Source organism: Rhinopithecus bieti, unplaced genomic scaffold (assembly GCF_001698545.2).
Source record: "Rhinopithecus bieti isolate Rb0 unplaced genomic scaffold, ASM169854v2 scaffold_29928, whole genome shotgun sequence".
Taxonomy (NCBI): Eukaryota; Metazoa; Chordata; class Mammalia; order Primates; family Cercopithecidae; genus Rhinopithecus; species Rhinopithecus bieti.
The window spans coordinates 2,664,085-2,681,317 of NW_016814053.1; the positions used below are offsets into that span (position 1 = coordinate 2,664,085).

At 40.8% G+C, this 17,233-nt stretch overlaps 1 protein-coding gene across 10 annotated transcripts in view; it reads right to left on the reverse strand.

The window, feature by feature from the left end:
* Nucleotides 1-17,233, reverse strand: part of TRIM9 (tripartite motif containing 9) — a 121,002-nt gene that overhangs the window by 46,119 nt on the left and 57,650 nt on the right. For all 10 annotated transcript variants that reach the window (XR_001880982.1, XR_001880980.1, XR_001880981.1 and 7 more), the window contains exons 2-3: nucleotides 4,153-4,248; nucleotides 1,711-1,833 (exon numbers count right to left, since the gene is read on the reverse strand). Coding sequence is in view for 7 of the 10 variants with exons in the window: in XM_017849528.1 (XP_017705017.1) it covers nucleotides 1,711-1,833; nucleotides 4,153-4,248 (219 nt within the window). In the remaining 3 variants the exon portion in view is untranslated. The remainder of the gene's footprint in view (nucleotides 1-1,710; nucleotides 1,834-4,152; nucleotides 4,249-17,233) is intronic.

Below are 17,233 nucleotides of genomic sequence, written 5' to 3' on the forward strand. Positions count from 1 at the left end.
AAAGTTACGGGTTTCTGAAGGGTGCTCAAATTGAAGGGCTATAGTGACAGTTTTTTAGCCATGTTAGGCCAGGTGCTGGATACAGAAAACATCCATTGGTCCTCAGGCCTAACCGGATGGACCAAGACCACAGTGCACATGTGCTAATCACCCTCTTCTTCCCTGACAGCTTTGCCGATTCCTGCAGGTAGGAATGTAAGTGGTCATTAACACACACTTCCTATAATTTGGACTGCTCAGGTGCCAGCTCTTGAGGTACTCTGTGACCATTTTAGCTGCAAGTAGTTTTGCCCTGTCACAACTTCTGTGACATTGGGCACCTCTCTCCTGGAAGCCCACTCTCTACCTGTGTTGGGGTCAGCTGTGGGTATAACTTATCTCTTCCATTGAACTGTAAACTCCATAAGGGCAGGACTCCTTCTGAGCCACCTTCATTTCCCTCCCTCCTCCTGCTCCCCTGCCCAGCACTGTGAGCATATAGTCAGACCTCATTTCCCCCTTCATCCTAAGCCATGCCAACACTGCACACTACATACCCACCACCCGCCAATAGCCACTCTGAGGCCTGCTGGCCACATGTGTGGGCCTCAGCTGATTGTCTACTGCTGGACCCCCTCTGGTTTGCTCTTCTCATCCACTCATCCTTCCTCTCACATCTTGTTGCCCTGCACCAATGGGGCGATAGATGGAATATTAGATGTCTCCTGGAGGACCAGTCCTGCCAATAGGGTCCCATTCTTATAGCCAATTGATTCCACTGTGTCATGACAAAATTCTGTGCAGCTTCCAACTGTAAAGTCCACTTGAGAAGTTAAGACAAATCATGCTGATTTTCTAGAAAGTACAGATTCTATTTCTCAATTCAAAAGTACGTTTTTGCCTCTGTATGGCCACTCTATCTAAAATTTCCACCCCCATCCCCAGTACTCACTATCCTCTTACTCTACTTTTAAAATTTTTCTTAGCACTTTTTGGCTAATGTACTCCACATTTTACCTACTTATTGCTATGGTTTGAATATATCCTCCAAAACCCATGTTGAAATTTAATTGCTATTATAAAAGTATTAAGAGGTGGAGCCTTTAAGGAGTGATTAGGACATGAGGCCCCTGCCTTCATGAATGGATGAATGCTATTATCTTGGGAGAGGGTTAATTATCATGGGAGTGGGCTCCCACTAAAAGGTTGAAGTTTGGCCCTTACTCTCTTGTTTCCCATGCTCGCCTGTCCTTCTGCCTTATGCTATGGGATGATGTAGCATGAAGGCCCTCACCAGAAGCCAACACCATGCTTTTGGACTTCCCAGCCTCCAGAACCAAGAGCTAAATATAATTCAATTATTTATAATCACCCAGTCTGTGGGATTCTGCTATACCAACATAAAATGGAGGAAGACACTTATTTATTATTTATCCCTCCTGATAGAATGTAAGTTGCATAAAGGCAAGAATTTTGATTTATTTATTATTCCTATGTCCACAGCAGTTCCTGGCTGAGAAAAGTCACTCAACAAACATTATTTGGGTAAATGAAGGAGTAGGTAGTGAAGGAAGGGATGTGTCTGCTCCTTTCTGGCCAGACCACTGGCTCCCCAAGGCTGTGGGCATCCTTTCCTCCTGTCTATGGGAAGGAATTCTCCCAGCCTGTCCATCATGCCTCCCGGGAGCCTGGCTTGTTGGCTTTATGCTCTTCCCATGATGCAGGACTTACCTTCAGCTTGTGCTCATGCTCCTTGTTGACGCGGGCCAGCAGCTGGGCTTTTCTTCTGTTGAGGGCATCGATGAGGGCATCGCATTGGGCCACCAGACAGGCTTCAAACTCCACACTGTTTTCCTGTGTAATAGAGCACATTTCTCAACTGCAAGGTGCTGGGTGCCTCAGGCTGCCAGAGAAAACAGAGCTCCCCCATCCTGCTGAAGGGAATGAAAAGGAACTCTGTCCACAATGCACATTTGGAAATTTTAAAAAAATAACTGGATAAACTTTATTCTACACTGGTCATGCTTTGCTTTAAATTTAGATTAAAAGGATAAATATTTATTGCTTAAATTTATCAAAAGGAAATCATCTCCACAATTTGAATTATATTAAGTAAAACAAAGCTTTAGTTTACAGAGTTGTGGATGAATACTTTTGAAGGCCACATATGTCCAGCTATGTATGGTGGAAGCTGGCATTCAAAAAGGCAATGAGGAGGGAGTGGGGCATTGCTGAGGCATGAGAAATCATTAAATTCAAAGCAATAAAGAAGAAAAAGGATGGCACTGGTCTTCAATGTTAACAATAATCCAATGAGAACAGAAGTTTATAAGATACTAGCGTAACGGGTAAAAGTACTTCCCCTTTCATTAAGGAAAGCAAATAGTAGGCAGACAAAAACAATCAATGTGTGTAACAGGGATCACCCTGCCATAAAAATCAGATATGACCCAACACCTTGTAGGGGAAAGGCAACTTCATGCTAAATGAATTATAGCTTCCCTTTGATGTTTAAATTAAATGCTGGATATAACATTTTTATTTGATTTAAATCTGTACATGCCATAAACATTTATTTCAAGCAATTCTTTCAATGAGTTATACTCTGTTATTAAGGATAAGCCTTTCAATGAGTAACATATGCAATTGTGATTCTTAAACCATGATCTGAAAAAAAAGTAATTTACAGTAAATGAAAGCTAAATACTCACATATACATTAGTAGTACTTAAAAAGCACCACCCAGTTGAGGAAACTGTAAACTTTTGGGGGCTGGCAAGGAAGGCACAATTTTAATTTATTTAAGGCACAAATTTTAATTTATTACCAAAGTCATAAAGAACTGTGTTTCTTTATATAATAATCAACTGGTAGGCATTTAGTAATTGTTTTCAAATGCAAGGTCTTCATGTAAAGAATGTGTTAGTAATTGCTTGAGCAATGCTAAATTTTGGCTTTCACGGCAATTGCTTTTGAACTCTCAGAGAAGGCCCTTGGAAAACATCATTTAAGAGCTCTCTGTGCCACATGAAGGGTAATATTGGAGGGTGGGGTGAGGGGAAACCTTCCCCTTGTAAGCTCTGTCACTGATTTAGAGCAGAAAGAAAGCTTTGCTCTGATGAAGAGGCCCGGGCAGAGGCAAGCCTGGGGCTGCACATTTTATGCCAGCAGAGTGAAGAAAGAACTGATTGATAAACTCTATTGCTTTGGAAAACAGAAGGAAGTATACAAAACTGCTAGGCTGTTAGGGAATCAAAAGTTTAACATGGGCATGTGTGCCAAAAAAAGGCAAAGAAATCAGTGTATAATTCTTTGAAAGGGTGGCTTACATTTAAAAATCCATTTCTGCCTTGACATGGTTAAATATGAACTTAGTCAACTTACTGGAGGCCAGAGCTGAGGTTATTTCTGTGAGGCAAACCTCAAAACATAAGAATGCTAAACAGTACACAGGGTCATTATTTTAGTGTCTCATACAGTCTATAGTTTTTCTCCTTCAGCTATAGTGGAGAATTTATGAGCTCTTAAATGCTGGTTGAACTGCTGGTCATTGTGTCTAGATAAAGCAATCTGAAATTAGAGTTGCCAGGGGATCATGGTTGAAAAATATTTAAATGTCTAAGCAGAGGAGAAGCATTATTGTGTGTCAGGGAAGAAGAAAAGAAGAAAGAAAGGCAGAAAGGCAGGAAGAAAAAAGAGGAAGAAGGAACAAGGGAGGAATGAAAAAGAAAACAAAGGAAGGCAGGAAGGAAATAAAGGAAGGAAGAAAAGAAGAGAAAACTGTGACCTGTTACCATTAAGTGATACAATTATTACAAGGTGTTTTGGAAACCTACAGGGCTTTACAAACTCAGCAATAAGGATCCTGAATTTACAAAGAAATAGGCCTCTTTCTGAATATTCAGTAGTAGAGAATTAGGACCTCAGTGTGGAAGACAGGAACCAGTTGGAAAATCAGGCTGTGTTTCCAGGTTATTGGCAAAAAGTAACTACCTTAAGAAGGGGTATCTTTGAAGCTGATCTCTATGTGTGTTTGCATGTAAAGAACAACAACAACAACAAAATAGGAATTTTCCCACAACACATAAAAGTCAAAGAGGAGAAGGAAACTCTCCCGCCACACAGTTACATATTAACCCACGGGTTTCCTTGTGTCCCAGGTAACGCCCGTACCTGGATCTGCTGAACCATGTTGCGGAGTTGTACCAGAAACTCCTTGGCTTCTTTGGCCCTGTCTGACAGTCCGTTCAGCGCCTGGGAGAGCTGGCTCTGCAAAGACAAAGAAGGAAGCCATGAAGCTGTAATCACAGGAAGCAGCCACAAGGCCACACAGGTGTTTTCAGTGAGACTCAAAACTGGAGAGTCATCAACCTCCTCAGATTCCTCTTATCTGAGGTTAGACCTTTTTGCTGGCATTTGTACGGGTAGATTCCGGTGTCCAAACTCCCTGGGCTCCTGAGTAGTTTCTCCTTGGAAGCAGTGAACACTTCTGGCCACAGCAGTCAAAGGCCCTCACCAGCCAATATCAACCTAGAATTTCTTCATCTCCTTCAATGATAAACTAAGCAACCATTTATTGAATACATATTATTTGCTAAGGACTAAAAAAGCAAAACAAAATAGTGAGTCAGATGATCTAATTCTTACCAACGTTACTTAGCACCAAGGGCTATTGGTCTGGGATTAGGGCAGAAAGAATGAAGACAGTCAATAACAGGATGAAGGAAGGGGTAGATATTGGTGTGATCCTCTGTGACCACTTAAATATAATCACAAATTCAAAGGGCAGGACGACATTCCACTCCCGCCTCATCCACGTCCTCTTCCTTCTCTCAAGTACAGCCCTGCTGCCCTAGCACATTTATGTCCTTTCCACACTAGCCTCCTACACCAAGGCTTACTCTCTTTCTTTCTTCCCACACCACCCCATCCATATGAGGAGGCAGTTCTGCTGGGTTGGCAAGGTGTCCAGGTAGGTACTTGCTCTTCCAGCCTCCTCATCTGTTGGGGTGGCGGTGGTACACAATCCTGATGGATGAGACCTAGGTGAAGTCTGCTGGGGACTGAAGGGGTCTAGGAAAGCTTTTGTGTTTCTGCTGATACGGAACCACTGTGATTGATGCAGCTTCTCCCCTGTGGTTCCTGACTTTAGGATGGATGTGATGTCTTCTGGCTCACATGAGGAGAAGGCCAATAAGGTATGGGTGGAGGGATGGGAGGGGAAGGAGCCGGGTTCTGATGGCATCTTTGAGCAGCTGAGCCAGCACCTGAAACCTTCACCACTAGCTTTCTTGTTATGCGAGAACAATTAACTCCTATGTAAGTCACTGTTCTGGACTTTTCTATTGCTAGCAGGAATTTATATCAAGTATCACTGTACTTGATACAAATTCCTTCCCCTCCTAGCAGTCTGGGTCTACCCTTCTGTACCTCAGGTACAAAGACAGACTCCCTTTCCTGCGCTGCCTTCTTTGCAAACTAAAGCCTATTCTCCTTGCCAACACAATGATTCATCTACCCTTTCCTTTCTGTAAAAGGACAGAACCTTAAAATTATATCTCTTGGTGCCGTGAATGCTTTTCTCTTATATTTGTCTTTTAAATACAAAGTTGGACACTGACTGTCTAAAAATACGCACACCAAATGCTTGGTTGAGGCAATGTGGGATGGTAGAAAGAACATAGGCTTTGAAAGGTTGCAAATTCTCACTCTGTCCCCTACTAAGTGTGACCTTGAGAAAGTTACCTCTGTCTGAATTACTCCAATGGAAAAGGTGGAAAGAATAGTAATACTTTGTAGTTGGGTTATGGTGAGGGTTGAATGCATTAATCAATGTGAAAACTCCTGCTAGTTAAAGGAATAATTCTGAATTCAGAAATGCCGCCAGTTACTGGCTGTTCAACCCTTTATACATAGTTTTACCTCATCCATAAAATGAGAGGAAGATTACTATTCTTGGGTTTTGTGGGCATTGCATAAGATACTATATCTAAAACCCAGAACCTTACTACCCTACTGGTGCACAATGCGTGATGCTTGCTGATTGTTAACTCTTTTTTTTTTTTTTTTTTTTTTTGAGACAGAGTCTCACTCTCTCACCCAGGCTGAAGGGCAATTGTGCGATCTTGGCTCACTGCAATCTCTGCCTCCCAGGTTCAAGCAATTCTCCTGCCTCAGCCTCCCGAATAGCTGGGATTACAGCAGTGCACCACCACACTGAGTGAATTTTTGTATTTTTAGTAGAGATGGGGTTTCTCCATGTTGGCCAGGCTGGTCTCGAACTCCTGACCTCAGATGATCCGCCCATCTTGACCTCCCAAAGTGCTGGGATTACAGGTGTGAACCACCGCGCCTGACCAGCTGTTAACTCTTACTTGCTTTCTTCATTCTTGCTCACACAAACACCTGCTGACTGGGGGTATTCGCAGGACAGATTCCTGGAACATGGTCTGTTGGAGAACATTTTTGATCACCTATACTTGGCTCTGTGTATTCAGGCTCCAAGAGGCAAGACCAACACAACTAAGATAAAGCTCAAAGTGAGCCTACAGCTGCAAAATTCTTTATGATTGGGTCTCAGCTACAACACTATTTGGAGTAAAAGTTTCTCCTCAATAACTATTAATATTTCCAAGAGCCCAAGGGATAAAAGAGGGAAAAAAGGTCTCATTTGGAAGAGCAGGCAATAACATGAGATACATATTTAAAAAAAAAATTTTTGTCATTGTTACTTTAGAACTCATATCTTTTTTTTTTTTTCCTGAATGAGTAAAAGTTTGCTGGACTACCATAGTTTTCTTCCTCTTTTTATTATAACCTATGTTTAGTAACCACACTTAGATGTTTCAGTACAGAAGCAAAATTGACTTGGTTACACAGAAGCAAAGCTGCCTGGCATCTTGTATTCCAACCTTGCAATTAATTGTGTCTATATAAGTCAGACTTGATACCCATAAAGATTTTTTGACCAGGTGCTGCTGTATACTTAGAAAATCAATTATTCCTAGTAGTAGACAAAGAGTTCTGGTCCCATTTAGTCCCAGGATTTTATATGACAAAGCAATAAGTGAACTGCAAAAATCAATTTATTTCCAATTTCCTCTTTGTGTTTATGTTCAGTCCCAAGAATACCTTCTACCTGGCTGTTGATTGTTCTGGTATTTGATAAACAATTGCATTATAAGATAAAGATCTAGAAATCATTCTCTTAAGCTTTGTCCACTTACAGAGATTGAAGAGACAATGAAAAATCCTGGAAGACTATCAGTAGAAAGTGCTCTTATTGTAAGGATTTATATGCACATTGTTTTTATAGGATGGTATTTTGATCACATTTATAAGCTCCATCTGATGTAGAAGAACATTATTATTGACTGATTTTTTTTCCCAGATGCATTTAAATTCCTACTCTGTGCTAACAAAGATGTTCTGTATTCAGGACCACAGAGCAGTGCTGGAAATTTATGACCAGAACAATGAAGATGCAAATATGTAGTACGTGTTTTCATTATGGCATCTTTGGCGGTACATGCAGTCATTTAAGGGAGAAAGGTACAGTTCTAAAGCTGTTTATAATGCCTAAGCAGTGACATTCAGATGTCTTGGATATTCGTTTTCTAGGTTACTGAAAAGGTGTCATGATCTGAAGGTGAGTGAGAGGAGAAAAATGACGCAGCTGAAGCCCTGATCTCGTCAAATTGTTCTCGGCCGGGAGCATGCTGAGGATCACCGAGGTCTCCCAGAAAGATGACAAGTTGTTCAAGCCTGAAGGAGAGAAACAAAGAACTCTACCTCCTCCTTCCCTCCTTGTGTGGCTTTCACTCTCAGCTTCCACCCTGATCCGGGCTCCCCTTGTCTCCCCAGGAGGGAGAGATCAGGCACTTACCCTGGGAGAGACTGTGGAGGACGTTTCAGGACCTACTTCTTACTCTCAGCAAATGGGTAATGCAATTCAATCCATCCCGCCCAATGCCTCACTCGCCCAAGCTGCTGAGCATGCTCAGGCAGAAAACAGTGTCTTCTTTCCATTTCCCACTGTAAACATTCTTCACCTGGCCTTTTCCCTTCAGTTCACCACGAATATTGGATAGAGATAAACTGGGACAAATGAAAAGAAGCTTTCTGGCTGTCTGGGATCTGAAGTTACAGGCTCAGGATGGGTCGAAGGGGTCACTCGAAGAGTTGGTACAAAACAGATGAGGCAGCAAACAAGCAACAGCAGCTTGATGGCCCAGAAAACGACCCAGCTGCCTCCCTGGGCGTGGGGCACCTTCTGGTGCTGTTTCACAGTGCATTCCATTCAGGCACTGCAACACCGCTGGGCCCAGGAGCCAAAGCCCACTCCTGCTCCTTCCCAGGTTCAAAGGTAAACACAACACTCAGGAAAAAAGTGACCATTGATGTAGTGGGACTTTGAGGGAAGGCTGCCCAGGAGAATAACAGTTTTTCTAATGAAATATTGATCTCTGAGTCACATTACTCAGTGATTACTCATTGCCGGTTACTCAGTACATTACTGACATGGCACAATTAAAAAGTGTAAGAAAGAAATTCTAATAATTCTAATACATTGCTCATTTCTTATGAGCCAGGAACTCTGGTGGGTGCTTTCAATGCAATCCCAATCACCTCCCTGTCATTTTAGAGAGGTACCAAGAGGATACCCCTGAGTGAAGGTTTCACCATTCACTTACGGAACAGCTGGAACGCAAACCCTCATGTGATGGCAAACTCACGCTCTTTGCTCCAGCCTCCCAAAAAAAGAGAATTCTCTCACCCTCACAGGCCAAAACAATTGTCTAATTGTTTAATCCATGGTGAGAGCATGTACAACCAGAGAAGGTGAGTGGATGACTATGATTGATTATGAGGGAGTCTGATTATGCTTAGCAGCCAGATAATATGTAAATTACAGCATGACTAGTTAACCTATGAAACGTTCAACTTTTTTCCTGCATGAAGTTTTCTGGTGAATTTGAAAAAGTCCCCTGACTAAGAGAGGAGTCTCATGGAGAAGGGAAAAAGCTTTGAATTCCGGTCCACTGCCAACTTTTTCAACTACTGGCCTAAGATCTTGGGCAGAAATTGGGTGAAGTGGGAATGAAGTAAAGGAAGGAGACCTCACAGAGTGACTGGTACTTGGGGAACCATCAAGCTGAGCTGCCCAAGGGGCCTGATTCCCCTTCTAGGAAAAATTTCTATTCCTCCTGCCTGCACCTTTAGTGCCTGCAAGAATGGATCTCTTCTCTGGTTTCTCTGGTGCTGGAAGATCCTGGATATATCCCAACCCCAGTTCACTACAGTCAGATGGACAGGAGTCCTCCAAGACCAGCTGGTCTGGAGATGTCAACTTATCTCTAAGCCCAGCAAAGAGCTGGGGCAGTGAACAGGCTATGATTTGCAAAAGAGTAGCTGGGCCTGGGAATGGAAGCATACAGTATAGGGACAAAAGGTGTGTGTGTGTATGAGTGTGCATATGCATGTGAGTGTGTGAAAGTCTATCTGTATGTGGGTAAGAATGTGAGTTTATGAGTGTATAAGTGTGTAAGAATGTGTAGGCATATGTATGTGATTGTATGTGAGATACGCCATCAGTGGAGTATGGTGAGGCTCTTGGCTTTGGGCAAGGCTGGTATCAGAGGAATCTTATGGGTAGGGATTTGCTCCATTAAACTGCTGCTTATTGTTAATTGGTTGTAAGAAAGATTCAAGGCTGGCCGCGGTGGCTCATGCTTGTAATCCCAGCACTTTGGGAGGCAGAGACAAGCGGATCATTTGAGGCCAGGGGTTCAAGATCAGCCTGGCCAACATGGTGAAACCTTGTCTCTACTAAAAATACAAAAAATTATCCAGGCGTGGTGGCGGGCACCTGTAATTCCAGCTACTCAGTAGGCCTAGGCTTGAGACTCACTTGAACCTGAGAGGCGGAAGTTGCAGTGAGCTGAGATTGCACCATTGCACTCCAGCCTGGGCAACAAGAATGAGACTGCTTCAAAAAAAAGAAAGGAAGGAAGGAAAGAAGATTCTATCCTTGACCAAGTTATAGCCAGGGTCCTCTGAGCCCTCTTCTCACCTAGGCCTCAACCTTGGCCTATAAAGACTTGAAGAAACACTAACACAGTTTCTAACAGCTCAAGGCTGAATTGCTAAGATGACCCCAGCCTCCCTTAAAGTACCTGCCTCAGAAAATCCAAGGCTGCCGAAAGAATTTGATGTTGTTCCATTGAACACCTGAAGAAAGGGACTCTATCTGCCAGTCTCTGTGAGGGGGTAGGGGTCTAACTTCAATAAGCACATGTTAGCAAACCCAGATGGATTTCATGAAGACCAATTTTCTCCTTCCTCATTTTTGGAATTTTTTCACTTCTGTGACTCTGAGCCCCTGCCCAATCCCTTTCCTATTCCCTCATTCCTCTGTTAAAGTGCCCAGTTACCTCCGTACAAATCGAAGTTGAGTTCAGTTCACGATGTACTCTTTTCCCTGTTGCAACAGTATACTGATTAAAATCTGTCTTTTTGAGGCATTAAAATCTGTCCTTACCACTTTAACTAGTGTCCAGCTAGTTAGTGACAGTTGCTACCCCTGCCTCTGACCTAGGGAGAGCGGGGCAATCTCTGGGCAATGAGCTGACCCTTAAGGAGGCAAAGGTTACCTTGAAGGATAAGTGAGGAAGCACATCACTAAGGATGCAGATTCCTCTGCCTAAGCCAGCACATCGCTCATACACTAAACAAATCTCATCATTTTTATTGTGAACCTGACTCTATGAGCTGTGTGGAGGGTAGAAAGGAGGAGGACTCTGCTTTTATTCCAACACGCTATTACATAGAATCCCCTCTCCCATTCTCCATTGTTAGACTTGCATGCCCAAGCACAGAAAAATTCACACCAAAAGCTAATGCACAGTGACATTTACCTCCTTTATAGTAACAATTTAAGTCTAAACATACTGTGTCATTCTTTGAACCATAAAAAAATGTATCAGACATGCCATTATTCCATCAGATAGTAGCAACTGAGCCAGACAGAGCAATGGGGACCAACATGGCATTGGAATTAATAGGATAGACTTCAAAGTCAGATGGACTTGAGTTTCAATGGTGGCATTTCACTAGTTGTGTGATCATGGACCTATTACCTAACCGTAGTGAATACTGTGGTGCTCTACCCAGAATATTCTCTCAAAGACTATGCATCCTTCTCCCAGCTGCAGGGAATATCAGCTGTTGATAGATTACACTAGGAATTGCTCTTGGCCACAGGGAACTAACTGCCTTACTGAAAGCTACGTCCCTTTCTGGGGATGTCTCATGGCAAGTGAATGGCTGGGGCCCCCTTGCTTCAATTTTGGGACAACCCTGAAGAACCATCCCAGATCTAGAACTTCTAATTGGATTGGTTGAGGTCATTGCAGGTTAGCTTCAGCCTCAGTTCAATCCTGGCTTCCTCACTTCCCGGTGACTCTACCAAGAGCACTCAACAACTAACCATCTCTCAAGAGTCTGTGTCCAGGGAACCCAATCTAAAATATTAAGTTTCAGTTTCCTGATCTGCAACATGGGGATAATAACAGAACCTACATCATAGGACTACCATGAGGATTACATGAAATCACATATATAAAGTTCTGCACAATGTCTAGCATATTGTTACAATTCAATAAGTAGTACAGGTTGAATATCCCTGTGTTGAAAATCCAAAATATGAAACATTTCAATGAACATTTCCTTTGAGCGTCTTGTCAGCGCTCAAAAAGTTGGGAATTTTGGAGCACTTCAGATTTTAGATTTTTGGATTAGTGATCCTCCACTGGTAAGTAAAATGTAAATATACCAGAATCTGCAAAACTCAAAATCTGAAACACTACTGGTCCTAATCATTTTGGATAAGAGATACTCAACCAATGTTACTTTTATTTATTTATTTTTGAGATGGAGTCTTGCTCTCTCGCCCAGGCTGGAGTGCAGTGGTATGATCTCAGCTCACTGCAACCTCCACCTCCCAGGTTCAAGCAATTCTCCTGCCTCAGCCTCCTGAGAAGCTGGGACTACAGGTGTGCGCCACCACACCCAGCTAATTTTTGTATTTTTAGTAGAGACGAGGTTTCACCATATTGGTCATGCTGGTCTTGAACTCCTGACCTTGTGATCTGCCTGCCTCAGCCCCCCAAAGGGCTGGGATAACAGGTGTGAGCCACTGTACCTGGCCCAATGATATTTTTATAGTAAGAATAAAGTTAAAATACACATACATAAATCACTAAAACACTCTTGTCATACCACGTCTTGACTTAGGGTTTGGTCAACTACAATTATTCAAACAGTGAGGTAGACTGTAGTATTGTTCAGAACAATGTTCCCTGGCCCCATTTTGTCACATGATTTGCAGTGCCTCCTGCAGATGGAGCATGTGTCCCTACCCCCTTGTCATCCTTGGCCATATGGCTTGCTTTTTAGCCTAAAGAGGACTGTGATTTTCTGCTAGCTCTTTTGCTCTTCCTCTTTGTCACAAGAATCAGTGGTGTGCTGATAAACCAGCTCTCAAAAAACAAAAATCAAAACAAATTTTTATTTGTAGAAATCATCTATTTATTTTAGAATATTATAGATCCAGCAGATAAATAATAAGCAAGAATACAGGTTATCTGAATAATCCAATTAACAAGTTCAGTTGTATTTATATGAATGTGTTCCAAAGGTTTATATTATGCATATTCTCTTTATATTATATATAGAAGAGAATATATCCCTTGAATGTTTACCAAAAGCTATCAGATACATGTATCTGTCCACAAAATAAGTATAAATGCTAAAGAATAGAGATTCTGTGAACTAGATGCTCTGACCATAATCTATTAAAACTGGTAATCCATGACTTTCTGAATTGTTTTCCAGTTTTTGGCTTCTCAGGCTTCTTGGTGGTAAAGTCCACCTTGATTACAAACAGTCATCAACAGTGAGAAAATCCACATTTGTTTAACACACACTTAGATAGCACTCTATGTGCCAGGACCACTTCTAAGTGCTTCACAAATAAACCCAGTGAGAATTTAGACCTTAATTAGGAAAAAAACAACAAGAAGTTTTGAAAAGGGTCCCTTCTCCCCACATACTGATAATTTTAAGAGGTAAAATTTTAAACATGAGATTCCATTCTTTGCTTATCAGATTACAAAACAAAATACAAATGAAAATATTTAGAGTGACACACAGGAAAGAAGTACTCTCATCACTTTCAGCAGGAGTGTGCATTGGATTGACCACTCAGAGGGGCATTTTGGGATTTTTTAAAATCCTCTATTTTGAAAGTTTAATGCAGTTTCACCTTGGGAAACAGGAAGAATCAAGAATGTTTTCCAATCTTTACTACATGAATTTCATTTCAACTCTTTGCAACAAGAAGGAAACAAATTATTCTAAAATAGGAGATAAATAAATTATAGAGACCTATACAGTGACTTACACTACAGTTTAGCAGTTAATAGCATGGATTCTGGCCCCAAACTACCTAGGTCTGAATCTCCGCTGTGTTTCTCAACAGATTTGTGACTTTGGACCACTTAACTTTCCTTTCCTTAACTTTCCTTGTCCTATTCTATCACCTATAAAAATTTTGAATAATAATAATACCCATCTTGCTGGATTGTATATGTATAAAGCCTGGCAGGCCGTCCTGGCACGTAGTAAGTGTTATCTGAGTATTATATAGGTATTGAAAAGGGGTAGTAACGTATTTAGTAATATGGGAAAATATTTATAACACATTAAGTGAAAAGAACAGATTTCAAGATAGCAATAGATATATGACATGACTCAAATTTTGTTGCCATATGTTATATAGAGACATGCATTATCTCCATATAAATGTATAAGATATTTCAAAGGATACACATTAAGGGTTAATTATCAAGGCTATTCGTAGTGTGTCTCTGGTGAAATTGAGGGCTTTTCTTCTTCTTTTAAAGTTCTTTTGATTTTCTGATTTTCTGAAATGAGAATGTTCTGCTTGTGAAATAAAGAATAAAAGTCATTTCTTAAATAAAAAAGCCTTATTGACTATACAGATCTACGTGGAAACTTGAGGGGTAAATAAGTCTATCCTTTCTTAGCACTTTGAAGAGTGCAGTAAAATCATTTTACATGAAAATATCTGATTTTCACTTTAATACACACATTTCTAATAGCGTGTTTTAAATTATTTAGTGAAAAAACACTACTTGTAGAACTGAAATTTTCTATCTAGAGAACTGAAAATAATTGGATCTCAAAACTGTTTTTCTTATCTTAAAACTGTTCCCTGGTAGTTTCAGATAAAGGAGAAAGCTATACCACCTGGAAGAACATGGTGGCCCAGAGTGGATGTGAAGGCATCCAGAGAGATGTGTAGAGAAAACAGCTTTCTAGAAAAAGGACTCATAGAGTGCTGGTTAGGGCTCCTCAAAAAGAGAGGGTAGCATGTGCAAAAAGGAGATCTATTCTGTAGTCCATCTCTGGAATGTAAAATCCAATATTTACACAAAGGCTTAGCCCAAGGAAGGCATATTTTTTATCCTCAGTTGTAAATTCTTGGTAACTGCCTAACAACGCACATAAAATGGTTTAGAATACCCACAGAAAAGCATGCCCTCTGACAGAGCCTTGCGCAGAGTGGTAGTGACTTCACAGCCTGTATCTTTGCCACTGTATTAAAGTTTCATGCCTTCAATCACAATTGCTTGCAAGAATTCTATTGCTTCCAGCACTCCAGGTAAAAGCCAGAGACTTGGCAAATCAATATTCCCCCAATAAATGATGAATATTGTGTGAGGCAATAGTTCCTTTTTGCCATGCCCTAAGGCAAAAGGTGGCTCTTCCATCTCATTGCAGTAAAAACCTGCCATGTTGATGAGCCAACCCACAGCACAAAAGAGCCAACATCTCTTCCATGTTAGCAATGTCATGTTGGTAGCGTAAAATCAACTATGTATTTACACCATAGACATTGGCAAACATTACAAATAAAAATTTGTTTTTGCTTTTTTTGAGAGCCAGTTTGTCAGCACACCACTGTACATACTTCATGCTTGTCTGACCCACCTTATTTTGTTATTGTCCGTTTTGTTTTGTTTTAGGCTTTTAGCAGCTTGAAGCCATAGATTTTAGTTTCTGTCTCTAGTGATAAGTGGAAAAGGGGAATGGGGAAAGGGGCTTTACTGGCCCTACCAGAAACAGAAACTAAGAACCCATGCCAGTATTCCCTTCCTTGGACACCCCTAAATCATCTCTGGATTACTTATAATACCTAATACAATGTAAGTACTATGTAAATAATTGCTATACTATACTATTTAGGGAATAACGACAAAGAAAAAAGTCTTGACATGATCAGTACAGGCTCAATTATTTTTTTCTCAAGTATTTTCGATCCAGTGTTGGTTGAATCTATCTATGCAGAACCGATGCATACAGAGGGCTGACTGTGTATCCTCTCTCTCACTCTCTGGTATAACTTTGCCCATCATTTATTTTAAAACTAGATTTGTTTTTAACTTAATCTGACAGTTTTTCCCCTTATCACAGGGAAATTTGGACTATCTACATTTATTGTGTTAACTGACGTAGTTGGCTTTACTCCATCCACATTGTATATATTCCTAGTTGTAATAAATCATTTTTTTCTTTTTACCTTTTACAGATTTATCATATTTCCTTTAATAGCTTAATCCCAAATCACCAGTTAATTTGGATATTTTGCTATGCTTCTCCATTTTGCAAACTGTTACCTTACTATCTTTCATCCCATGTAAACCAAGATTTGTCCATGATTAAGTCAAAATTAAATAACTTTGATTCCCCATCACCTCATTACATTCCTCAAAATGCTTTACTTACTATTTACTATCTCTTGGAAATTAAGAAGCACCATTCTAAATAACTATGAGATCAAATAGGAAATTAAATTTATAAATTATCTAGATATTAATACAGACAGCCACTTTATAAAAACATATTGCTTTTTAATATGATTGTGTAGGTCAGCTAGGAAACCCAAGCACTCTTTGTAACATGGTTCCCACTAGGAATACTACTCTTAGATGGAACTTGGAAAAACAGGAAAAAATATTTCCCTTTTCCTTATCCTGCATGCATGACCTAAACCCCTGATAAAACAAAAACAAAAACAGAAAACCTCCCAGCCTCTCATACACTTTAGAAGTTAACTCACAATGGTGATCAGATCAGAAAAGAAAGAGGGGGCTTTTTTTTGCACTTAAGTGCATACATCCAGGATGGCTCTGGTGGACTGTTGTGAAGTTCTGAATGTCCAATAATTTTAGGGTGTCTTTATTCCAGTATTAAGTTATAAATTTCATTTGGAAATTATTAATTAATAATGAAATTTATAACTTAATACTGGAACAAAGACACAGAGTCTCTTTGGCTATTTAAAAAAATTTTTTTCAAGAACATGAAAGCAACTCCTGTATCTAAGATTAAAGTCACAAGTTGCCTTTAAACTTTACTGGAAGATGAATACAACCAGCAGCGTTACCATCTATTCCTTAGCCTGCAGGATGCCTCGGGAGGGTAAAAGCCGTACTTGTTACACGTACACCATTCAGCAGCATTAGTACATGTTCACTTCAAGGGAGCACCTGTGGCTCAGCTGAGAGTCAGGCTCACTGAGAGTCACTGAGAGTCAGGCTCAGCCAATGGAATCAGGGTGACGGGGTTCAATCACCCGCATGTGAATTCTGCTTCTTGATGCCGTAGACAAAATAATGGTCCCCTAGAATGTCCATGCCCGAATCCCCAGTACCGGTGATTTTGCAGATGAGATTAAAGTTATAGACCTTGAGATGGAGAGATTATCCTGGATTATCTAGGTGGGCCCAATTTAATGACATGAGTCCTTAAAAGCAGAGGAACTTTCCTGACTGTGGTCCAAGGGAGATGTGATGACAGAAGAAGGATCAGAGAGAAGCCACATTGCTAGTTTTGAAAATGGAGGAAGGAAATGGATTTTCCTTTAAAGCATCCGGAAAGCAACTCAGCTCTGTTTGTTAGACTTCTGATCTATAGGAGTGTAAAACCTATGTTGTTTTAAGTTGCTCAGTTTTTGGTACTGTTTCGTGGCAGCAATAGAAACCTAACACACCTGAGAAGGCAGTCGGTTAAGAGCTGAATGCTTACCACCTTTGGCGGTGGTCGGATTGCTTCACTTGATATTTTGTAAACCTGTTCTGAACATGCATCTCCTGGTCTCCTTTTGAGT